A 25906-nucleotide genomic window follows, 5' to 3' on the forward strand; every position below is an offset into this window, starting at 1 on the left:
AAATTCATCCAAATTGGGGATGGGAGAGAGTATAATAGAATAACAGAGTTGGAAGGGATCTTGGTGGTGTTCTAGTCCAACCCCGGCTCAAGCAGAAAACCCTGTACCATTTCAAAGTGCTGAACTTATATTTTAAAGGCTTATATAATTATTTTTATTTATTTGCATTAAAAGAATTGTTTTAAACACTGGCAAAAAGAAAAAGAAAATTTAAAACCAGAAAGTACTTACTATAAAGGGATTGATTTAATCTTACCTGTAAACTTGTTTGGAAAATAATTAGTCACATACCCTTTTTAAAAGAAATAGAAAGAAAGAAAAAAAACATTGCTTGAGTTGTTAGTCAAATATTTTACCTATCAGTACGAAAACAAAACATTTTTAACGTGAATAAAGAACCTAGTGCTAATAGAGAATAAATGCCATGTGTCTGGAAGAAATACCCACATTCTTAAATGAAACTTTATTCTAGTTTCATAACCTGGTATCACTTTGTGTGATACATTCAAAGCCTAACATACTAACCCGAATATAAAAGTATTAAAATTAGATGTCCAACCTTTGGTAGCACACAATTATGTTGGCCAAGACTGAAAGTAAAAACTTGGACCTAAATGCACATAGAAATTTGGAAAGGTAAAACTAACCGTCCATGACATGAGTTTTGAGATAATACTGTTTTAAGAAAAAAAATTAAATCTGCGTAAAAAAATCCAAATAGCTTCTTGAAAGTTCATGATAATCTGAATGCTTCAGCAGGTGGCAGCATGTAGTCAGCCTTGGCTAAATTTAGAAGCTAAGCATAATTAATCTGCTTGGATGGGGAAATTGTTTGCGAATTCCATGGTTATTAACTGGCCTAGAAGATTTAAAAAACACCTTGGCTAAAAAGTGTATGAAGCTGAGAGCATCTATATTTTTGGCATGGAAAGAGATAATTTAAATATAAATCCAAATTCTTGAATATAAACAGGTTAATAGAAATCAGTAAAACGAATATAAACTTAAAACATAAATATAGACAGTCAATAGATAAACAGCTACAAGTAATAGGTGGGGACATAAGATCTATCTAAGAACTTAAAGAAAGATTGCAGCATAGACATATCATACTGACGGTGGAGCAATCATTAGCAATATTCAGCAAAATATAGTCAGATAGTTCTGTAGTAACAGCTGGAAGTGAATAGAGTTAAAATGACCAGGGAGCTTGATTAAAAATGGAGGCAACTCCTGCTAAGCGTCAGCATAAAGTGAGCAGTACAGTACAACATGACCCAGCGTTTCCGTTGCTCTTCCACCAGGGAAGCAGTGTCCGTCCACTCAGATTGAATGTTGCAATAATTTCTGCCCTCGGAGCAGCAGTGGACATAGGGGTGGGGTTACACCTGATCAAACTTCCTCTTTGGAGACTGTTAAATAGCTAAGATGCCTATAGCTGGGTGGAAAGCAACTCTTACCTAAATGCAATTGGAGCACTTGTATAACTCCAAGCATAGGAGAAAATTGATTTGAATTAATTTGAAAATTAATTCCTAACTGCAATGGGAAAAGTTAAACAACATTATTGGAGCTGGCAATTGTTCAGTAAAAATTTTCATAGTTAAATTTCAGTGTTTCTCATTTCTAGGGTTGCAGTACTAGCTTAAGAAAAATATTATCAAGTGTGTTGAATATGCCCTCTGCTGGCGGATAAAGTATTTCACTTCCAAGTCTTTTTTAATGAAAAAAATAAAGCCTTTGATTTGAACTTGATTCCAGGAAAATTACATGAACTTATTCGTGAAGTTTTCTTAGCATACAAAAAGTGATTTTCTGTGCTCCCTCACCCATGTTTTTAAATCTTCCATTCTATTATCCGTGAACCTCCCAAATGGCTCCTATTCAAATATTGTGATGTGTATTTGTCTACAGGATATGAGATTGTAAGGTTTTTGTATTTATAAAAGAATGCATGTGTTGAGTGGTCACTTAAACATATTCATTTGGTTGTAAAATAATGATAATCATTCTTTCCGTGTTACCAGAACTACAACTGAATATTGCCAAATCTGACTCTAGTATGTCCTCCAGTTGTATAAAATCTTTTAATATCATACATACCTGCATAGAATTAATACATACACAAAGTCCACGCTCAATTATGTTGTTGATAGAATAGGTTTGCAGTGAGGGCAATACTTAAACTTACAATTAGATAAAAACAGGTCCTGTTGAACACACAACAGGACTTGAATTTAATAAATACTTGTAAGAGATTTGTCTAGGTCAACTGGCAGAACCAAAATACTGAGAAATAACATGACAGCTTAAGATACCCTTGAATCCGCAACTCACTGTCAATAGTATAACTAGTTCCATTCTGGAAATTGTCTATCTCTTAACAACTTAATTTTCAAGAAATGTTTGTGGAAATTAAATCATTTTTTTAAAGTTAAGTATAATTATTTTGAATCGTAGTGCATCAGTGAAAGTATGAAACACCCCAGCAAAATAATATTTACAGATCTTATTTAAGATGATACCATGTAGCTCTATCACATTTCCATCATATTGAGAATATTAACAGCACACAGTTGGGACCATATTGGAAGAATAATGTTACTGTATTCAGAAGCCTTGCTGGCTTGCTTACCTTAGCCCTCCCTGGCTCAGTTATTGTAACTGGATCTACAAGAAGAAAGAGATGTCTTTAAGATAGGGAAACTAAAGAGAATCTTACACTAGGTGGTGGTGGTTTGGTGATGCCTTCTAGTAGATTTCTTGGGGGATTGATGGAACACAATGAAAGATACTCTCCATTTCTCCCCATCAACCTGCTGAGAAGAAAAGACGTGTATGTGCAGAGCGTAAGTATAGAGTGTTACATCTTGACTTGGGAATATAAAGAACAAGTATACTGATTTTACAGCTTCCAATTACTTAACAGTTTGTAGCAGTGTTTCCCACATCAGGGATACAGCATAAATAAGCAATGAAGAAGACAATAACCTCCAAAGCCAGGTTAAATTCTCAGTTTGCACCAGTAAAAAGGATAGATAGCACAGCTTTTAGCCCCTCGAGGCAAACAGAGCCTCTGAGGCAGAATCACAGTTAAGTCAACAATGAATGGAGATAAGGCTATATTGGGTGGAGAATTATCTTGGTTATATTAAAGTGAATGCCAGTGGAAAAGGGATGTGCCCAGAGTAATTAATTAATTAACCCATTGTCCTAAGTCACCTGATTCCCATTATAATACATGTTGTCTTGTATTCTTTTTTTCTCCTTTTGCAGAGCAGAGATATTGTGTAGTAAGGGATTGTAAGAGAGTACGCTTTTTGCTCTTCTACACTCTGAAAGCAATTTGATTGTGCTGATAGCCCAGTACTCTCTTGAAATCTCTTCCTCTACAGTCTCTCCAGTCACTGATGGGGAGAGAGGGAAAGAAAAAACACAAAATTTTTGTGTTTAATAAAAATAAAATACCGTATATACTCGAGTATAAGCCGAGTTTTTCAGCACGTTTTTTGTGCTGAAAAACGTCCCCTCGGCTTATACTCGAGTATATACGGCTTATACTCGAGTTTTTTTTTTTTCTTTTTTTCACATTATACCGGCCGGCGCGAACTTGGCGGGCTTTTGCTTTAGCGCGGGGAAGCCCTGCCGGTGCAGTGGGAGGGCGGGGGGGGGGGGCCGCCAGCCTTCTCGGCCGAGGGAGGGTTTCGCCGACCGGTAGGTGCCTCATTTCCCACCCTCGGCTTATACTCGAGTCCCCAGTTTACCCCAGTTTTTTGGGGTAAAATTGGGGACCTCGGCTTATACTCGGATCGGCTTATATTCGAGTATATACAGTACCTATTTTTTGTAGATAATCTATCCTTTGTCTGATTCTTTCCTGCTATCAGCAGGATCACATTGCTTTAAATTGAAGACTAGGAGATTTCAAGAGAGTATTTTGATTGTGTAGTGCTCCTGTGGTTCTCATTACAATCATTTGAACTTGCAACTGAACAAGTGGTACTTACAATGGATTCTCAGAGTTCAGATTATTACAGTGTCCCACGGTCACGTTTGCCATTTGCAAACTTTCTGACTTCCAACAAGGAAAGTCAGTGGGGAAGATATCAAGAGATCCCCAATGATGTCCTTGCTTAATAATGGAACTAGAAATGTCAGGATTACCATTGCTAAGCTTCATGGTCATGTGACATCATGTTTTATGAACACATCCTTAGCAATTTAAAATCCAGCCCCAACTGCCATCATTAAATTGAGGATTCTCTGTAATCTGAAGTATTTGTAATAATATCCATTTTGTTTGGTTAAAATTCATTTTTCCAAAAACCAGGTTTTGAGATTTGTCTAGTTTGATTGTTATGTGTTGGCTAGAGTCGTTTGGTAATTTATTACTAATATTTGTTGTTTAAGGAAAAAATTAAACAAAAATTGCAATAAAACATAAAAACTTTTTTTAAAAAATGTGAAGCACAACGAGGTCAGGGATTTCCCTCTCCCTCAGTGAAAGCCTGGGTGAAGAGTCTGGCTTCTAAACAATAGCAGAATGGGGGAAATATGGATCTTGTCGGGAACCATTCCAGAAGGCAGGTAACTGCTACAGAGAGGGTGTGTTACAGGTTTCTGAGAGACGACATTGTTTAATTGAAAGAATCTGGAGCATGCTGATCCTACAGGATCAAATTGGCCAGGCAGATTTTATGGGAGACAAGGAGTCCGTCAAGAAACCAAGTTTTATGTCCTATAAATCTTGAATCACATACAAAAGGAAACTGGCAGCTACTTCAACTTGTGCAGTAGAAGCAGGGGTGAAATCCAGTAGGTTCTGACAGGTTCTGGAGAACCGGAAATTTTGAGTAATTCAGAGAACCGGTAGTGGAAATTTTGAGTAGTTCAGAGAACTGGCAAATACCATCTCTGGCTGGTCCCCGAGTGGGGTGGGAATGGAGATTTTGCTATATCCTTCCCCTGGAGTGGGGAGGGAATGGGGATTTTGCAGTTTCCTTCCCCTGGAGTGGGGTGAGAATAGAGATTTTGCAATATCCTTCCCTTGCCATGCCCATGAAACCACGGTCACCAAGCCACACCACGCCCACCAAACCACGCCCACCAAACCAGTAGTAAAATAATTTGGATTTCACCACTGAGTAGAAGTGTATGTGTGTGCACTTGTATGTAAGCATATATAAGTCTAAATGTTATTGCTATTGCTATCACACATATAAGACCTGCCTTCCCCAATATGGTGTCTTCTAGGTATGGGGAAAGTATCATTTAGAGAATTTGATGATTACAGCCCCAATATATCTAGAGACACAAATTTGGCAGTGATACCTCCCATGTAAGGTATCGCGTACCTCCCATGTAACACCTCTCCTGCGCAGACTGCACTGGCTCCCTGTGGCTTTTCGGGTGCACTTTAAGGTTTTGGTTATGACCTTTAAAGCGCTCCATGGCTTAGGGCCTGGGTACTTACAGGACCGCCTAATGTTACCATATGCCTCCCACCGACCCGTACGCTCTCACAGAGAGGGACTTCTCAGGGTGCCGTCCGCCAAGCAATGTCGGCTGGCGGCCCCCAGGGGAAGGTCCTTCTCTGTGGGGGCTCCCACACTCTGGAACGAACTTCCCCCGGGTTTACGCCAAATACCTGACCTTCGGACCTTTCGCCGCGAACTGAAGACACATCTTTTATTCGCTGGCTGGGTTAACTTTTATGGATTTTATAGTTATTATTAATTTTAAACGGGGTTTTAGTTTTTATATATTTTTAAATTTTTAGGCAAATTATAATAAGTTTTTTAATTTTACATTTTATATATAGTGTCTTGTTTGTTTTTATTTGCCTGTACACCGCCCTGAGTCCTTTGGGAGAAGGGCGGTATAAAAATCAAATAAATGAATGAAATGAAATGAATGAATGAAAATGATAATGTACACAAAATCCCCTTCAAATTCCCCAGAACTCCTCAGATTAATAGTAGTAGTAAAATTCAGTGACGAATACATAATTATTAGCATCACGGTTTCCCACTGACTTTTTGGGGGAAACAAAAGCATATGAAAGACTTTAAATTTGCTTAGCACACCATCAAAATATATAGTAAACATTAAATGTGGAAGATTATTGCTAACCATCTTATCTTTACCACCAGAAGTGAAAGACTACATCCAATAGATGATCACACTATTATTGTTAATTTATTTATTAAATTTTTATGCCACCCATTTCACTGATAACAGCGACTCTGGTGGGCTACCTGTCACTGTATGTGAAATGTTTACAATTCACTGTGAACAGTGATAATAGCATTAGCAATAATTCCTTATCTCCATGTATAGCAGTAGATTTTTTAAGTCTTAAATTTTTGCAGTAACTTGCTTGTTTTTATGATGTTTACTTGTGTGTGTATGTGTATTAGAAAAAACCTCAAGCCTCAGAGCTTTATTTCGTTGGGGTGTTCCTTGGAACCCTGACAACTGACACATTTCAAGTGTGCACTGGTTAACCACTTACTTACATGCTTTAGGCCAGTGGTAGTCAACCTGGTCCCAACCGCTCACTAGTGGGCGTTCCAGCTTTCATGGTAGGCAGTAGGGGTTTTGTCCGATATTGAAGCACTTTTTTTTTTAATTTAATTGACTTTTTAAAAAAAATTCATAGCATTATTTAAAACATTTTCATTACGTTTTAATAAAATTCCCTGTCACAATTTAAATTTCTGAAAATATACTATTTGTATCGCCCACGCATAAATTTAGTTCACGTTATGTAAGTGAAACTAAATGGCGCTATAATGTGATCGCAAACAAAAGAGCCTCATCCCAGAATAGCTTGCGCATCTCCCCCCACACTACCCAGCTGTAACAGACAAGCAGAGCTGGTAGCCGGTGCCCCCCCCAACCCAACCCATGATGCGCGAGAGGCATGCGCAGACAACGATACATGGCGCATTACTGTGGAACTGGTGGCGGTTAGAAAATTTTACTACTAACAGAGATACAAAAGTGGGCGGTAGGTATAAAAAGGTTGACTACCCCTGCTTTAGGCACTATTATCTTGGAAGTAGTAATACAAAATAAGGTAGAATGATTCATTGCTAAATAACTAACTCTTGTGGCTTTATGTTTTCAGTACTGATTAGTTTGGCAAATTAGTAGCGTATTATATTTTCAAAACTAACCATCTTTCTTTCCTGTATCTAAGCTAATATTTGAAACCGAGATAAGTTGGTTTGATCTTCTAGAGAAGATGTAATAAAAAGTTATCCCTCGATACAAGTTTTCCTTTTAGAAATGCCTAACTGGTTTTCTAAAATATGACATGTTAAATGATCCTCGTTGTAAAGAAAAGTGCATTTGCAGCTTCCAATGTGACTGCCGCTATGCAGAGCCATTCTTTGCATGAGTATTTTGGGTCAGGCCATGAATTTTTTTCCTTTTCCTCTTTCCCACTAAAATCATTGAAATATATTCCGTCAGTCTTTCACATCAGAGGTGTAAATGGATTTCTTGAAAGGGTTTTTTTTTTTTAATGGTAAAAGGCAATCACTTCACAACTTCCACTTCCATTATGGGCTGCATCACAGAGCTTAACATACCACCCCAACTTTGAGAATGCTCTGCTGTTCAATGACCTTGCCTCTGCAAGGGCAGATGTTCAATTTGTGCAAAGAAATGCTCTGCCACAGCAATTCTGTGTGCTGCATGTTTGACAGCACTTGCACCAAAGCAGCCAAGTTGAAGTTTATAGAAGGGATTTATTTGTTTATTTATTTTTCTTGTGCCCTGGGATGGAAATGAAATCATGCCTTTATTTTTCCTTGTTTATTTAAAACCTTGCTAGTGTATGGTTATATTGCAGAAGCTACATGGGTATCGCTATATTTACTGGGAAATGTATTTCAGTTTACTAATCTGGAAATGTAGCAGAATATAAATGGAGAATTTTTAAATCGCCCTTATTCCAAAAATCATGGGCGCTCCATCACTAGAGGTTTTTAAGAAGAGACTGGACAGTCACTTGTCTGATGGTATAGGTCCTTCTGCTTGAGCAGGGGGCTGGACTAGAAGACTTCCAAAGTCCCTTCCAGATTCTATTCTATTCTATTCTATTCTATTCTATTCTATTCTATTCTATTCTATTCTATTCTATTCTACTCTACTCTACTCTACTCTACTCTACTCTACTCTACTCTACTCTACTCTACTCTACTCTATTGGTATTATCTGATCCCCAACAAAACATGCACATTCATTTGGCCTCTCTGTCTTTTCTTGTGATACTAGACAATAAAAATGGTTTCCAAAGAAAAAGTAAAATACTCAAACAGTGCATATTTTAGAATATATTTATTTATACTTTCAACAAAATCCATGCAAAATTGATTTTCTCAAAATGTTCATATTTTATCCCATGCACTTTTTAAATTGCAGTTTTAATTACAGTTACATTTCATTTTTCTTTTAAAAAAAATAAATGTGAAAAAGTGGACATTGTTGTGTAGACCACAAGAACTTGAAGATGGGCAATGGAAAAGGAAAACTCTACTCTTCTGAGAAAGACTTTGCCTTCAGAGGAAGGGAGTGATTACAGTGTCCAGTTCATTATAAGATGTTACAATGAGGTAAACTAAAAATAAGAATCAATATGATCTAGAGTTTGGAAATGCAGATTGAAGTCCTGCAACCCAACAAGACAGACACAGACTTCAGAGGATAATTAGAACTGCAGAAAAAATAATTGCTACCAACCTGCCTTCCATTGAGGACCTGTATACTGCACGAGTCAAAAAGAGGGCTGTGAAAATATTTACAGACCCCTCACATCCTGGACATGAACTGTTTCAACTCCTACCCTCAAAATGACGCTATAGAGCACTGCACACCAGAACAACTAGACACAAGAACAGTTTTTCCCCGAATGCCATCACTCTGCTAAACAAATAATTCCCTCAACACGGTCAAACTATTCACTAAATCTGCACTACTAGTAATCTTCTCATCGTTCCCATCACCCATCTTCTTCTACTTATGACTGTGTGACTAACTTTGTTGCTTGTATCCTTATGATTTATATTGATATTGATTGTTTCCTGATTGCTTATTTGTACCCTATAACTACCATTGTTGTACCTTATGATTCTTGATGAACGTATCTTGTCTTTTTATGTACACTGAGAGCATATGCATCAAAGACAAATTCCTTGTGTCCAATCACACTTTGCCAATAAAGAATTCTATTCTAAAAAACAAAAATGGAAAGGCATTAAATTGATATATTGATTGATATAATCATACTTTAATGACTGTAAGGATAAAAGAGGAGGAAGGAAAACTTTTTTTCCCATTGCTTTGAGATCCTTGGAGAAAGCGAAAGACCAAAAAAAAGTAATATTTAAACAAATAAGGATGCTTACATTCAAAAGTTGTGTTGAAAAGCAAGAACGTAGGAGTTTAATGATTTCAGACTTATATAGCTGTAATTAATAATTTAAAAGTTATACAAAATTCAACACAATAAGTACCTAATGCTGGTCAGTTACTCACCATTCATCAGCCAGGACATTAGAGTTTCCATTTCTTCTTGAGAAATTGGGGAAAATACTGTATTTTAAACTATTCATAAATAAGAATTTAAATACAAAGGAACCACAGTCTTCTTTCTTGAGGAATTAAGGTTTTTATAGATCCTCAACTTAAGACATTTTGTCTTCATTTACAATCGAGTCTTGGAGTTATGTAAAAAATAGAAAGAGAGGTTTTGTTTGTTTTAAGTGTATAGTTTATCCTGCCTCAAAGCCATTATGTCATATATATATATATATATATGTATGTGTGTATATATATATATGTATGTATGTATGTATGTAAAATTTATCTCACATTTCTAACCCTCTGAATAGAAAGTTATAAAATTTCTCTTTATGAAAGGATGGACTGAAAATAGCAAACCAAGGTAAACCAGGAGAGAGTTATGTCGGAGATGGAATTCAAACTTAAATCAAAGGCTATGGATCACTTTAGAATTTCTCTAAAATAAAATAAAAATTAAATTATAGTTTAAAGTGATAGCACATTAGCATATTTATATTTAGAAAACTATATTTAATAACTGTTTAGGGAAAATAGCCTTGAAGGGAAGAGATGCTTACGGTACTGAATTAATATTCATTGAGTAACAAACTGCTTTTGTTAATTCATTATTAAGAACTGAGTGGGCAAAGAGAGAATTGACATTTGGTGATGTAAAGATGATGTTTGGCATGTTATCTCCCAGTTCTAAAATCTTGAGGCTTAAAATCTTGTCTTATGCCCAGTGATCAGCCTTAAACCTCTTTGCTGTCACTGAAGAAAACAAATCTTTTCCCTTCCTTTGCCTCAGGGATGCGGAGAGCTGAAGTGGTCCTGTGTGACTAAATTAGATGAAAGACTTGCCTTCCCACCATGGAGACACAGAGTCTAATCAAGTGAAATGAGTTCTGAGATACCAGCTCACTTCCTAGGGGATATCAGTTTACATTACAAAATCACACGACACCTAATTCATCACAGTTGATGCAGACTCTACTCGGGAGAGGGCCATAGCTCAGACAATAAGATAGTAAGCCACCTGTCCCCTTTATGGTAGGGCCTGCTTATTAAGCATGGAAGGTTCTACAACTTGCATATTTATGGAGTGCATCTAAGAAGCAAAGAGATGTCTATGTTAGAAGTTGAAAAATTAATCTTGAAGACATAACTAACTTGTAGCTAATATAGATCATTCACAATTCCTTAATCTGTGTAGGAGTCTGAAATGTCCTTGCTCATAAAGATGTTAAAGAAATTGCTATATAAACTTAGTAAAAACTGACTTAATAACTTGTCCAAAACTGATGACTTCAAAAATACTGGTAGTATGGTATCCAACATTACAGGTCATACATAACTGGTTAAAAATTCTTAGGGTTGTAGTCCCAAGATTCCTGCAGGATTTAACATTTGGGAGACCTCTGCTGTATCGCAAATGAACCTGTTCTGTCATAGAATGACCTTATAGTGCATTCATAAGTAAATGTCTAGATAATTTGGAGGAGGTTTCCTGAGGTTTTCTGCATTGATATTTGATTAACCAAATATGTTTCTTGATTTCTTTCAGGGCATTGTTATAACTCCTTTGCTTCTACTGCTTTTTGTAAGTATCTTAATGTTGATTCTGCTTGAGATATTGTATTGCTGTTACTATCGCTCTATACTGATTGCTCTATACCAGGGGTGTCAAACTCGCGGCCTGTGGGCCAGATGCGTCATGTGCTGGGCCCCGCCCAGTTAAGTGAAGGGAGAAAAGTCCTGATACGTCACGTGATGATGCCATGATGATGCAAGTTTGACGCCCCCTGCTCTATATTGTTCTATTGTAAATGAGTTGTTGCAGGTTATTTTAAATGATGGAAGAATTTTATATTTTTTTCTCTTTCTTCCTAAAAATGCATTATAATCTCACCAAAACATTGCCAATGGACAATATATGTATTTCATCTTACACTGTTTGCTAGTTTAAGATAAACTAACAATATGTTTTTAAGACAGCAAAAATAAAAATGTCTCAAATTTTGCTCATGGCTACCTCATCTGAGAGAATAGTCTTTATGACTTATCTATAGATAACACAGGAGCATGCAATTTAGTTTGGACTAATGTATACCTTATAGTTTAAGGCAGGGTCCATTTCATTGAGGGCCACATCAGGGTTGTGCTTAACCTAGGGGGTCAGGGGGAGTAGGGGGCATGGACAGCTCGACATCACTTATGTCAGTGGTGCCTGTGGTGGCCCAAGTGTTCTTCCAGTGAAAATGGGCTCCCAAGCTTCGTTTTTGGCTGCAGCGGCTTCCTGAAACCCTCTGCCAGTGAAAATGGAGCTCAGGCAGCCCTTCTGAGCTCCATTTTTTCTGGCAGATCCTCTTCTGTTTCCAGGGTGGCACCGCAAGCCAGATTTAAGCACCCCACGGGCTAGATCCGCCTGCCCCCCCGGGCCTTAAGTTTGACATCCCTGATCTAAGAGAATACCATGAGTTTTTTCATAGAATGGTGATTAAGGGGAGATGCTTCGTAATTCACAAAAGAACTTCTGTAACAGGCATTGCTACTTCCAGAAGGCAGTCTGATGTGGTTGCTTCCTTACGCTCTTTTTAGCTTTTCTGTCCATCCCACCCAATCTCAACCACTTTAGCTTATCTATATTTTTGCTAAGGGATTGTGCATGCTTCCAAATAAAACAATTATCCTATAGCTATCTACCATTTTTGTTTTCTAGAAATGCCTTTGGGGTAGTGTTCTTAAAAATAAATATAATGTAAAAGGCATAATATTTCAGCTTGCTAATCTTCTTTTTCATTAATTAAAGGGTGGTTGCCAAGGGCACATAATGGACCATAAAGCTGGTCGAGAAAATTATTACAGTTTTGTAGCATGAAATTCCAGTTAAGATCTAACAACTCCTACACAAAATAGTTAGCTCTATATCCTTGGGCAAAATGCCCTCAATGAACTGTCTTCTCTGCCAACTCACTTAGCTTTGGGCTAAAACAACACTTCTGGTTGGGAAGAGTAAGATTGGTGAAGACTGCTGATCTGTATCTTTGCTGTTATCACTGCTTGAACATAAGGGAAGAGGAAAGGAGGCGGGGGGAGAGAATATGGACCTTTGCAAGTGCAAATGGATGTTGGCTCCAAATATAAGAATAGCAGAGAATCTGAGTTCCTCTGTCAATCCTGAAGAGAAGAATGGCTTTATCCATTTCAACCCAATCTTGTAAGTTAAATGAGAGAATTCATCCCTATTCAGGCTTATTGAAAGCTTATATAGCCTTCAAAGCAAGATTAGTTTGGTTCTGTTTCTTTAATGAGACTAAACGTTTTATTTTATGTTCTTAAAAAGTTGTTAATTGTGATTCTGAGAGAGAGATTTTACTGGCATGCTTAATAATATATTTAATTTTCCTGGAAGAAGTGTTTAAACTCTGCCAGAGTAACTTGCTAAGTTCCTACTTAGTGTTTTTTTTTAAACTAAAAAACTTATAATGATGCCTAAAATTCTAGGTAATATTGCCAAGTTAAGCTAAAACGTATTTCCCATCAAAAACCCCATAGCCTCTTGGCATTGGGATAAGACAGTCATGGAATTGCACCAGGGGCAGAGATGTATAATTGGGTATCATCACCATACTGATGGACTTTGCCTCATGGTGACCAAGGAGTTCACCCAACTACTTCATGAATATGTTGAATAGGAGAGGAAAGACCACCAAACCCTGCAGCTTCTCACATAGTATATATACAGTACAGAGGTGGGATTCACTTAACCTTCCCTATCGGTTCGCAAATGTGAGCATGCACACCTCTGTGCATGCGCATGGGCTTCTGTGCATTATGTCTGGGCAGGTGGGTGGAGCCTCCTGCAGTCGCCGCTACCAGTTTGCACAATCCGAGAGAACTGGATAAATCCCACCACTAATACAGTACCAGAATACAAGTATACAGATAGTCCTCAACTTATAAATGACTACAGTTAGGAACAGAATTGTTAAGTACATCACCACAATTGTTAAGTGAATCAGACAGTCATTAAGCAAATCTGGCTTCCTCCATTGACTTTGTCAAAAGCTGGCTAGAAAGTTTGCAAAGGGTAATCACATGACTCCAAGATACTGCAATCATCATAAATAGATGCCTGCTATCAAGTGCCCAAATTTTGATCAATTGACCATGGGGATGTTACAAGAGTCCTAAGTAGCGCCCTTAACTCTGTTTAAACTTGCTGGATTTTATACTTATGTGAAGAAATGTTAAAGAGAAAAGTTGAAGGACTGCAGAATTGATTTACCCAACCCAAATAAGGAGTTTATGAACAGATTTGACTTTGTTGCAAAGTATAAAGTTTAAGTAAGATGGCTTCTGTGCAATTAAAGCCTGCTGTTTTTAAGGAAACTGGTGCCTCGTTAGCTCAAATATATAAATTACAAGAAGAGTTGAAGGAATTTCTAAAGGCTCAAATTTTTGCTATAGACCAAAAGTTCAAGGAAATTGAAGAGAAAATAATGAAAGTTAAAGATACACTTGAAGCTCAGGACAAAGAAATAAAAGAAGATACAGTGGCAGCATTTAAAAGTTTTCTTGAATATACAAATCAGCTGAATGAAAGAGTTGAAGAAGTTAATCAAGTTAATTTGGACTTAAAAAATAAAATAGAGGAGCTTCAGACTAAGGTAGAGACTGCAGATGAAGAACAAGTTTTGTTGCAATATAGAGTAATGGAATCTGCATTGAGAGTGAGAGGTTTGAAAGAAAATAAGCGAGAGAATTTAAAAGATGTCTTTGCAGAGGTTTTTGCACAGATGATTGGACAGAAACCTGTAGATCTTAAAACGCAAATTGAAAAAATCTATCGTGTTAATTCATGGGTTGCAAGAGAAAGAGTTACCAAGAGATGTAGTGATTTATTTACAACTAGGAAGATTAGGACTGAGATTTTACAAGCTTCTTATAAAAATAAAACTCAAATATTAGGACAAGAGGTATTAGTGTTAAAAGAAATTCCCTCAAAAATTTTAAGAAATAGAAGAGAGTTTGCTTTTTTGGTGGACAAATTTAGAAATCATCAAATACGGTTTAGATGGGACGTTCCAGCTGGACTAACAGTAAATTATACAGGAGAGAAATATCGACTTAATACGGTGTTTAAAGCAAGAGATTTTTATACTAACATATTGAAGGCTGAAACTCCACCACTGCTAGAAGTTAAAATGGGAAGAGAAGTGGATGTGGTTAAAAAGTGTGAGAAGGTAGCAAAGCAAATACAATCTAAAGTAGAGCTATGACTAAGGAAGAAAGATTGAAAACAGCAGGGGAAGAGCAAAGAATGATTGTAATTACTAAACATAAAGAACAAGGAGTAAAGAAGCAACAATTTCAAACGAAAAGAGCTTCTTTTTATGGGAAAGGGTAAATCACAAGCAAAATTTTTGGATAAAAAAGTAGAAAGGATAATTTATAATTGGCTTTAGTAAGTAGTTAATTAGATAAGTATAAAACTCGGGAAAATTTTTTTTTCTTATATAAAATGCTTTATAGATGGTATTTGGAAATTAAATTGGAGTGTATATGTCTTAATCTGTAATTTAAATGTGGGAGATATATTGATGTTATTTTATTATATATGGTGGATTTAGTTATGTTGGACAAAAACTGATGTTGGGTCATATAAAGTGTTGGGAAAAAATTAAAAAAAAAGAAATGGAATTGGTTAAGGCTTGTATGACAAAATGGTTATAAAATATTTGGTAATTCATTGATATGGAAATATGGGGGAGGGAAAAATTGGGTTAAATGTTAATTGTATATAAGTTAAAAAGTTAAGAGAGAAAATTTTATAAAATGTTAAAGTTTGGTTGATTATATAAAAAAAATCTAGAAGAAGATAATGTTTATTTAGTAATTGATGTTATTGGGTATGGATGCTAAAAGTACTTAACTGTTGGAAGCAGTGGAAATTTCAGTGTACCTGAATGAATACTGACAAGAAAATATACTGGAATGAATAAGATGGACTGACTACAATTAGAACAATTATTGGATGAAGAAATATCAAATATCTTATGAATGAACATTTCCTTTTTTTTTCTTTATTATGGAGAAGGAGAGTTGTGGTTATAGGGGAGGGATGGGAATTTATGGATAATTAGTATGTTTTAGCTTATGATTGTTAGATCTTATACCCTGTATTTTGCTCTGGGAAGTCCGGGGTGTGTGTGTGAAGATGGGTGGGGGAGGGATGGGAATTTATGGATAATTAGTATGTTTTAGCTTATGATTGTTAGATCTTATACCCTGTATTTTGCTCTGGGAAGTCCGGGGTGTGTGTGTGAAGATGGGTGGGGGGAGTGGGATGTATTGAAAAAATTCTTTGTAAAACTCTTTAATAAAAAAAAAAAGAGTCCTGAGTATGGGAGCTGGCCATAAGTCACTTTTTCAGAGTCGTTGCAACTTAAAACAGTCACTAAACAAATAGTTGTAAGTGGAGAACTACCTTTATGCTTCTTGATTCCTTGTACTGGATTCTTACTACTGGTGGGAATGATTAAACAAAATTGACAGCTCATGGCAACCAAGGAGTTCACCCAACCACTTCATGTATGTGTTGAATAGGAAAGGGGAGAGCACCAAACCCTGCATGGTTTCTAGTTAAACAGAATCATAAAACATTTTTAAAATGGTTTCTGAGTGTGATTATTTTAATGAGAAATTAGAATCCTTACTATAGTGACATAAGAAAATACCTGGGCCTGAGCCACCCAACATTTTGAAACTGCAAGAAATATAGAAAGAATATTTTCCTATCAAATGTAAAATATTTAGTACATCAGTTATATAGCATGTCTCTTGCTTCTTTTCCTGTTTTTTTTTTTTTGAAAATAAGTATGACAGTAGCAAAATATGCACTTTCCTCCCGTTAATGTGCCACTATTACGTTTCCTTATCATGCCTTTGAGAAAGGATTGCTTCAGGATATTGGTTTGGTGGAGAAATAGTCTAATGGTTACTGATGCTTATGTCAATTTTCTCTAAATGTTCTAGAATGGCAGGACATATGAGGAACTGGGGGGAAATTAAATGACAGCCATACCTGTGTGCAGTAGCATATGTTTTTTTTTTAAACAACATAAATAATTAAATGCTGTTGTGTTCCAAATTTGACCAAAAGTGTTCACAAGAGAACAGTTTTAGAAATCTTATTTAATTCCATCAAGCTTTTGGTTTGTAGCTACGCTACAATATACTGAAACTTCAAGTACACATACATGTACATAGACAAAAATACATCTGCACAGAGATAAAACAATATGCAAGATAGCAGTACTTTAAAAAAAATCAATTAAAACTGTTACGTTGAGGAGCTTTTCAGTGTTAGTGCTCTTTGAACAAATAAAATTCAAGTAATCAAAACATAAACCTCAAAAGAGCTCTATTATGAACTGTTTGCTGTTTGCTATTCTTTGTAATGTAATCCAATCCTGGCAAATTAAAGCTCCTGCTTCTTCAACTTCGTTTCTTGATATATTTCATTTGGATAGTATTAATGCAAATAATATAGCATTGTACACTATTCTTAGAACGAAGAATTAGTTTCATTTCTAAAAAGCATGTGATTTTTTTGAGTGGAGAGAAAAAAATGCATTTTTACAGTTTTATGTTTTTATGGTTAGATGCTTTACTGTTGTTATGAGGTGCCTAGAGATGTGTTTTAAGATAGTCTGCCATACAAATCTTTTAAATAAAGGCAACAAAGAAACATATTTTTAACATTGCTAGTATTGACTGTGGTGCTAAATTTCTGAAACGCCCAGGATAAAACCACTGCAATCTTCCCAGGTATTGTTTTTAGTTTTACAACTTTACATATGATAAAACATAGAAAGAAGCCATTGATATTGAAAATGGACATATTGCACAGCATTGGGGTAGGAGCAATCCTCAGCCATAGGCTTCCGGATGGCACAGAAGCCCCAATTGCGTTTTACTCAAAAACATTATCACCCGCTGAAAGGAATTACAGCCAATTAGACAGGGAAGCCCTGGCTGCAGTGGCGGGTATTAAACGGTTCCACGAATATGTGTATGGGAGGAAATTCGAACTCATAACCGACCATAAGCCGCTGTTGGGTTTCATTGCTGGGGACCGACAAACACCGAACTACATGTCCCCCAGGATGACCAGGTGGGTGATTTTCTTGATGGGGTATGACTACAAGATGGTGCACAGACCAGGAAAGGACATTACCAACGTCAGTGCTCTCAGTAGGTACCCACTACCGGAGCTTGTTGAGGACTTGGCTCCAGCCACACAAATACTACTTATAGACATTGGACTAAACAGCCCAGTCACCTCCAACAGAATAGCAGAGTATACAAGGAAGGATAAATTGTTGTCAAAAGTTTTAAACTGGGTTTTGAGGGGGTGGCCGCAAGAGAAAGTGGGTGAAGAATTCAGAACATTCCAAACTAAACAATTAGAATTGTCAACACTAATGGGGTGCCTGTTATGGTGGGAGAGAATGATTGTGCCACAGGGGTTAAGGAAACAAGTCCTGGAAACATTACACATGGGTCACCCAGGGAATGTACGAATGAAGGCACTGGCCCGGAGCTATATTTGGTGACCAAACTTAGACAGAGACATTGCAGAAAGGGGAGCAACATGTCAGGTAACCATGCCAGGAAACCCGGCCAGCTCCACCCTGGACACCCAACAGGGAGTGGAAAATCCCTAAGAGTCCATGGTCATGGATACATATTGACTTTGTTGGGCCGATGGGGGGGACAAGCATTTCTAATTGTCATTGATGCATATTCAAAATGGCTAGAGGTAGTGATAATGCCCACTCTGAGCACAGAAGCAACGATAAGGACATTAAGAAAATTGTTTGCAACCCATGGGTTGCAGAAACATCATTGTCTCTTGACAATGGCCCACAATTAACTGCAAAAACAATTGAGTTGTTCCTAGCAGAGCAAGGAATCAGACATGCCCTGGTTGCCCCATTTAATCCAGCTAGTAATGGTCAGGCAGAACAAATGGTGAGACTGACCCAAAAAAAAAAACCCCTCACCAGAGTGGGACCCAGTAACTGGCAGGAAAAGATCGACAAATTCCTGTTAGCCCAACATATCACCTCCAGCGCAACCACTAATAAAAGTCTAGTGGAGCTATTAATGGGCCGGAGACTAAGGTCACTGTTGGACTGGTTGCACCCCCATTATCATCCAGAGATACCCCTGGACTCAACCCAACAACTCCGGGAGTTCGAAGAAGGGGATTTGGTGTTTGCTCATAATTACACGGGCTACCCCACTTGGGTACAAGGAAGGGTAGTAACCATAAGGGGGCCAAAGTCATACCAGGTGGAACTTGAGGATGGCAGGGTATGAAGGAGGCATATTGACCAACTCTGAAATAGACTAGGGGAGACCTGGCTAAGGCAACCCAAAAAATCCACCATCCAACAAGACCAGAATCCCGGGAGGCCACTAAGTGAGCCTCCGCCCCAAGGAGCATACAAAACAGCAAGCGGAAACCCGTACAATAAAAAACTCTCCCTAGCTCCAAACAACACAGAAACCCTAGACTCAAACCGGAGGGAAAACCACGAATACTTATCAGAGGAACCAGGAGTCCAGCAATGAGATCCAGGAACTAAAGGAGAAGCCTGGGCGGAGTCCTGCATGCCCATGAGAGTGTTTCAGGAGGTTCCTTCCGAAGACTCAGGAGCGGCAGCAGGCCTGACTGTACAGGCTGCCACCGCTGGAACAAGTGAACCGCACAGGTCTGGTCGCGCCCTGAAGCACCTTGCCTACCTGCGTGACTACGTTGCCTAATTACAAATATGATTGGTTGTGCTCTAACAGGAGGGGAGGGGTGTTACGTACAGATGTACAGAGCACCCATTTGCATGGCCACCACTGATTGGCTAATCTAGCGGTGGGAAAAATAAACCGCTGTCAGTGGCTGCAAGACTGCCGGGGCTCTTTAAAAAGAGAGCTCCGGTAGCCTGCCTGCCCTCTTGCTCCTAATTGCGGCTGGAAATAAAATGCTGAAGGGACTATGGTGTCCTGCCTCTTTTATTTGCGCCCACTATCTAACACCAAATCCCCGAATTGCAGTCACATGATCTTGGAAATGCTGTGTCATAAAGGCACAAGTGTGAAATAAATCAAATCTATGGATTTTTCACTTGTTTTTCTGAGTTTAAATAGGGTATCAGTAAACCCTTGTGGCTATTATCTAATCTATGCTGCCTCTTGGCTGGAAAGGCATTATAAATGGTTTGGCTGAGGAAACATAATATAAGGGAGCCTTTCCTGACCTTTGTCCTCCAGTTGTATTTAGTTATGATTCCCAGTTTCACCAGCAGGTCAGTGATGACACTGTATGAACATGATGCAAAACTACAGTCTAGTACATCTGTAAGGTGTTAAGAGTTATTGTTTCTAGATACTGACCCAAGAGTAGTTGTCACTGATTGATTTATAAAGTTGTGTCAGAATGACTGACTAATCATTAATTCTTTGGCGGAGGATTAAGTCAGTATTGAACTTTAAGACCTTCCTGAGGATAATGGATATTGCTTGCATTACCTTGAAGGATGTGTTTATGTGTACGGTAACAAATTCAATGTATGCAATATATTCCTGGAATTCTCCCATGTTTTTATGTGATCTCACAGGAGTATACATACCTACTGGCCTAAACAGATTTCAACTTTTTAACTCCAAAAGGTTGGCAGCCTTTTCAGAGGACAGGAGCCAAAATAAAACAGAAATAAAATTTCAAAATCTTGAGAAACCATGAACATTTGTGAGACTTTAGCATTTTCATTCCAAACCTTTCTTTCCTGAGAATGTCAACATCTTATGTGATTTCTCTGTTCTTACAAGATTTCAGCTATTTAAACATAGAGACACACATATCCCACATAAATTTTGGAATGCTGCAGGGGCTGTACAGAGATACCTCATTGTTGATCTAAACAAATTCATAGTTAAATCAATTGTAATTAAAATTCTATATTAATGTTGTACTTCATTTTGTCTTGTAGCTTGGATCCTCCTCTTCTGTGCCTTTTTCATCTATATTCTCACAGCTCTTCATGACTGTTGTAGTTCCACTCATAATTGGACAGGTAGGTTCATTTCTGGGGTTGTAAAAGAAAACTGTTTTTCACTTAAGAAGAGCCCTCTAAAAATAAAATTTAATAACAAGAGTTGTGTTGAGAATGAGCAACTGCTCTTTTTGCTCAAAACTTACCTTTTGAGCATCAAAATAAATATTATATACCTGAAGGAGGGACAAATTGTGATCTTGAATCAGAAACAGGTGTGCTAGTGAATATGAGGACAGCATCTCTAAGGTGTTTCACTTGCTAGAGCTGCAAAGAGAACCAGTAGAAATAGTCCTGCAAACCTTATATGCTGAAGTGTCAGACTATGCCCCGAAATTAGTTCTGTTTGTTTACAAAAATTAAGCATTTTTGGCTACCCATCCATTCTCAATTTGTGGCTAGTTATGTTTATGTATAAAGCAAATAAAATAAAAGCTTTGTGCACTCATCTTCCTAATATAAAACTAAAATAGTTGAAGGACATGAGCCATGGGTAAATCTGGACCCTTGTGTCTTAATACTGTCACCAACTAGAACCACACAACCAAAAAAAAGAGAGATGTTTCTACACTTTGTTCAGAAACTCTATGGGGACATTTGTATTAATATCATTAGACTAATTAAGAAACACATTTTCTGTAATAAATTCTGGGAGACATACAGTTGGGAATCACATTTCCAACTGAAAATAGTGATGAAATAAATCTAAGGTCATTGGGGGATCCACATTATTTAACTTTCTTCAATATTATACATCTGAAGCATCGTTTGCAACCTTATAGATTGTCAATATATGTAAGTAAATACATACTTTAGATCAGCAGCCCTCAACCCAAAAAGAGACTGGAGGGGGCGTGGTTTCGTGTCCTGCCTGTATCCCACAGATGAGGCATGCTGTGGCCCAGAGCCAGTCCATGGACCGGGGGTTGGAGACCCCTGCTTTAGATCACAGATATACATATATATATACACATATACTGTTGTGTCTTGCCCGCTCTCATAGCAGCCGGGGCCTTCTTACCTGCTCCCGAACACGGAGGAATGTATGCCTCCCGGCCCCAGTCCTGGCTCCATGCCCAGACAAGCTGCAGAGGAAGGAGCACCTCCCGGCCCCAGCCCTGGCTCCATGCCCAGACAAGCTGCAGAGGAAGGAGTACCTCCCGGCCCCAGCCCTGGCTCCATGCCCAGGCAAACGGAGCAGCTAGATCCCTCCCCCTCCTCCACAGCATGTGAGCCTGAGGAGGGTTTATTTCCAACAGCTGCTGATTGGAGTGACCCTCGCATCAGAAGACTGGATAGGCGGAGGCAACAGAAGGAAGGGAGGGGCAGGCCTTAATGAGTGCTGAGTCATGGAGCCACACCCCATGGCCTATATAAAGGATCTGCTTTCTGGCAGTCTCTGAGTCAGGCAAAGTCGAACTTATCTTGCTGAAGTCACTTTCTGGTCTCCTGCCTGCTCTGAGGACTTTGCTAGGACTTTGGGCAGAGCTGCAGAGGCAAGCCTGATTCGGATTTCCCTGACCCGGCCGTCAGCGGAGGAGTGGCACACGACATCTACATACATACATACATACATACATACATACATAAATGTGTGTGTGTGTTTTTTTTACTTAGTACACAGTTTCTTGATTCCTAAATTTGAACCAAAATAAATATATGTATGTAGAGGCACACAAAGGCATTTGCATGTGATGAAGATGAACATTTTAAGCATAGAGATTCATGCTTGTGAACAATAAAAACAAACTTTCATCAGACAAACAGGAGATATATTATGTAAAAAAAGAACCTATTTATCTCCTGATAATGTAACTTCGCTTTCCTTCCCTCCCTCTCTCTAAAATATACACTAAATATCATTCAGACAGGAAAAAAAGAGTATTAGCCAAGGCTGTTTTTTGATGCTGAATTGCATGGCATCATTTTTTAATTAATTATTTGAACAATTCTATTCTCTTATCTTTCTATCTCAGTTTCCAGAAGTCTGGTGACAGGAAATCTTGCAGTTGGGCAAAGAACTTTAATATTTGTGACTAGGACCTTGCTACTGCTTTGTAGAACTCTAACTGAGTCACATCAAAGAGTGGCATGTGATTCTCCATTTTTGGCAAGTGATAGGAAGTCTTTTGATTAGCAAGGCTAAAAAAATTTTTTTAAAAAAACTGACTGTGTAATCTTGCTTGCCCTGCTGGGCACAGCATACTGCTTCATGCATGCAAGGCAGCTTATGTTTTTTTTGCTCTAAGTCATCTCTCAGTTGGGGTTCTTTGAGAACTTTGAGTTGACAAATGCATAACCACAGGCTGGTCTAACTCTGAAATGGGCCGCTATTCACAGGGTAGGATAGCCTTCAATCTTCTACATAGTGAGCATTTTCCAATGAACATAGTAAATAAGTTACTGGATGGCTTATATCATATGATCACACTTGGAATCCAGTAATTCTATAGATATATGTGCAAGATTGATATCTGTATGAAATAACCACTGATGTTATTTACATACTCTAATGACCAACTCTTATCATTCGATGAGTGTATAAAATGTTAAATATTCCATATTCAATTGTTTAACGGGGTTGGCAATTAAAAATACACATGGTCTATGTTGAAGTTAGTTAATATTCCTCTCTGAAAATGTTTCTACACTCAGTGGTTTCATGACAATTTTTGTTTGGAAAAAACAATAAAATTGAAAAACATATGGAAGATGAATAATAATCTCATAACTGGGATACCGTCCAGTTCCCTTTTTGATAAACACATTTGGAAGGACCAGCAAAACTTTGAGATCTTTTTGCTCAGTAGTATCAACTGCAAGTGGCAACAGTTTTTCTGGGGATTAGGATTGGGAGTTTTTCCAGCTAATCTGGAAGATGCCAGAATTGAATATGGGAACTTTTGCATACAAATTCTGTCATTTGCCCTTGGCCCAAAATCTCCTTTCTTGTGCAAAGGGCCCCATAATTGCCATTACAGTGACCTTTTTTAAAAAGAGGGTGAAAAATGTTTGACTAAGAACTGGACAGGTTACATAATAAAAACTTAATAGAAATCTTCATATAAAAAACAATTTGCTACAGACTTGACTTGATTTTTACATTATTGCAGAGCAGGATAGATCTGTGTTTTGTGTCCCTTGGGACTATTATTGAAGGTTGTTGTACATGATGTGCCACAGTTTCTCACATTTTATGCCACATATAGCAAAGTATCTTTACCTCAACATGGTGCAATAATTTGTATTTATCTCTCAACCATATTGGGTTCGACCCATATATCTAGACAAAAATGGGGTCTTTTTGTTTGGGTTGTCTCATTTTAGCAGGAAAGTGACAGGCAGCAGGAAAAAAATGAATGTCCTGGTAATATTTCCCTTCTTTTTTCCGCTGTCCTTCTCTCTTTTCTAGACCTAAGTGCTTCTGACAGACTTTTATTTTATGTTTTATTTTAAAGAGTGATTTATGATTAAAAGTTAATGAAATAGAATTTTCCACAGTGCTTTTATTATATTCCACCAGTTTGAACATTTTTCAAAGGCGCACATTGAAACCCACTGTTCTCTATGAATAAATAATAAAAGCCATGTCTGTACATTATCATTCACGCATTCTCTAGTTGCCCATTGGTAATCTGTTTGCCAGTCAGGAATGAGCACTTTATATTAAATTATCCTTAACTAAAACACAAATTAGTTATTACAATTGCACTAATTTAAAATATGAACATATGGTTTTGTGTAATTGAGGCCTACTTCATAAGCTTGTTAGATGGTTTTATTTCAGTACAAAATTGTCTAAAAGACTTAGGGATGAAGCAAGAACACAGTCACTAGCTTTATATATTAAACCATCATTTGAGGCTTGCTAAATAAACCACAAGTTCATACCTCATACTATAAACTATAATTTACAAACAAATGACATTAGTGTAATTTCTCAACCACAAGTAATATAAAAATTCTCCATAATGCTCAGTAAGTACATTTTAAAGTGATGGTATGTTTTTTTATGTCTGTTGAAGAAATTTGAAGTTTAACCTCCTATTCTAAAGCTTCTTGGTTGGGTATACACAAAACAAAACAAAAAAAGATTTTTTCTGAACCCCAAGCGGATACATTGCATTGTAGATGCTCTGCTGAGCTATTCTAGATGAGTCCCAATTGGTAGAGTGAATGGAATCAAAGTGGAACGTTTTTGTTCTGGGTTTCAGCTGAAATAAAACCTGTCGGATCTTGGAGTGATTTCACTCAGTGAGCAAGACTGTCACAGGATAATCCATTGTCCCTTCAGCAACTCTAGTATGTATGCCATCTAATCCTGCTATGGACAAACCTTCCAGAGCCTTGCTTTCCCTTTCCATAGCATATTCTATAAAACGGTTCATTTCCATCTTTGCAGACCTCATCAGCTCCCCGTCCTATGTCTGCCTTCCAATACTGTTTCTGTCAATGTCCTTGACTTTTCTTGCCAGCAAGACACTTTGGTACAGATCAGTCATGTTTTGGGCTATATTCAGAACAAAGCAGAACCATTTATTCTATTTCCAAAACAAACAGCATATTTCAATTCAGAGAAAACCTCTACAAAGATGTTTTTGTGCACACAATGTTTTGTACATTAAGCATTTTGCACATCTTCGTGTCTTACATTGATGCAATTATTTCTTAAAATACCCATTAAAGCTATAAGGTTTAGCCAAAAGCTTCACTTTGAGCATAGCAGCAATCATATTCTTTTCTGTGCACTGTATGTTCTGTTTCTTCTCTTAACTGTGACAAACAAATAGAGCAGACGAAGCATTATGAAGCAAAGAGGAAAGTTACAGTGAGCACCAAGAAAGCTCCAGAGAAATCTAGGACTGCCCCGTAACCAGGTCATTTCTCTGAGCTGTAACTCCTTTCTTGAGTGAAGGCCATATCAGATATTTTCCACCTGTATGAACAGATTACATTTGAGATGCAAAGGGCTTCTGTGTGACAAGGAACAATTTCTTGGGTGATGCTGGTTTGAAAGGTACACACCCCAAAGGTCCCAATTCAAAGAGCTTAATGGGTTTGATCTGATGGGATTAGACTTGAATTTAATGCAAGAAACTAAGTAAATTTATAGCCATTTCTGCATCCAGTGCTGTTAATCTCATGGATTCGGCCCCTGGTAAAAAAAAAAAAAAGCATTAGAGAGTGCCGATGAAAAAGTATTTGTAAAAAAT

At 37.6% G+C, this 25906-nt stretch overlaps 1 protein-coding gene across 20 annotated transcripts in view; it reads left to right on the plus strand.

Annotated features, from left to right (window-relative positions):
* SLC10A7 (solute carrier family 10 member 7) overlaps window positions 1-25906 on the plus strand; it is a 166853-nt gene that overhangs the window by 102369 nt on the left and 38578 nt on the right. For 17 of the 20 annotated variants that reach the window (XR_009156251.1, XR_009156250.1, XM_058192568.1 and 14 more), the window contains 2 exons: window positions 11138-11173; window positions 20631-20714. Coding sequence is in view for 18 of the 20 variants with exons in the window: in XM_058192568.1 (XP_058048551.1) it covers window positions 11138-11173; window positions 20631-20714 (120 nt within the window). In the remaining 2 variants the exon portion in view is untranslated. The remainder of the gene's footprint in view (window positions 1-11137; window positions 11174-20630; window positions 20715-25906) is intronic. The other 3 variants (XM_058192573.1, XM_058192577.1, XM_058192561.1) reach the window with 1 other exon arrangement.

Source organism: Ahaetulla prasina, chromosome 8 (genome assembly GCF_028640845.1).
Source record: "Ahaetulla prasina isolate Xishuangbanna chromosome 8, ASM2864084v1, whole genome shotgun sequence".
NCBI lineage: Eukaryota > Metazoa > Chordata > Lepidosauria > Squamata > Colubridae > Ahaetulla > Ahaetulla prasina.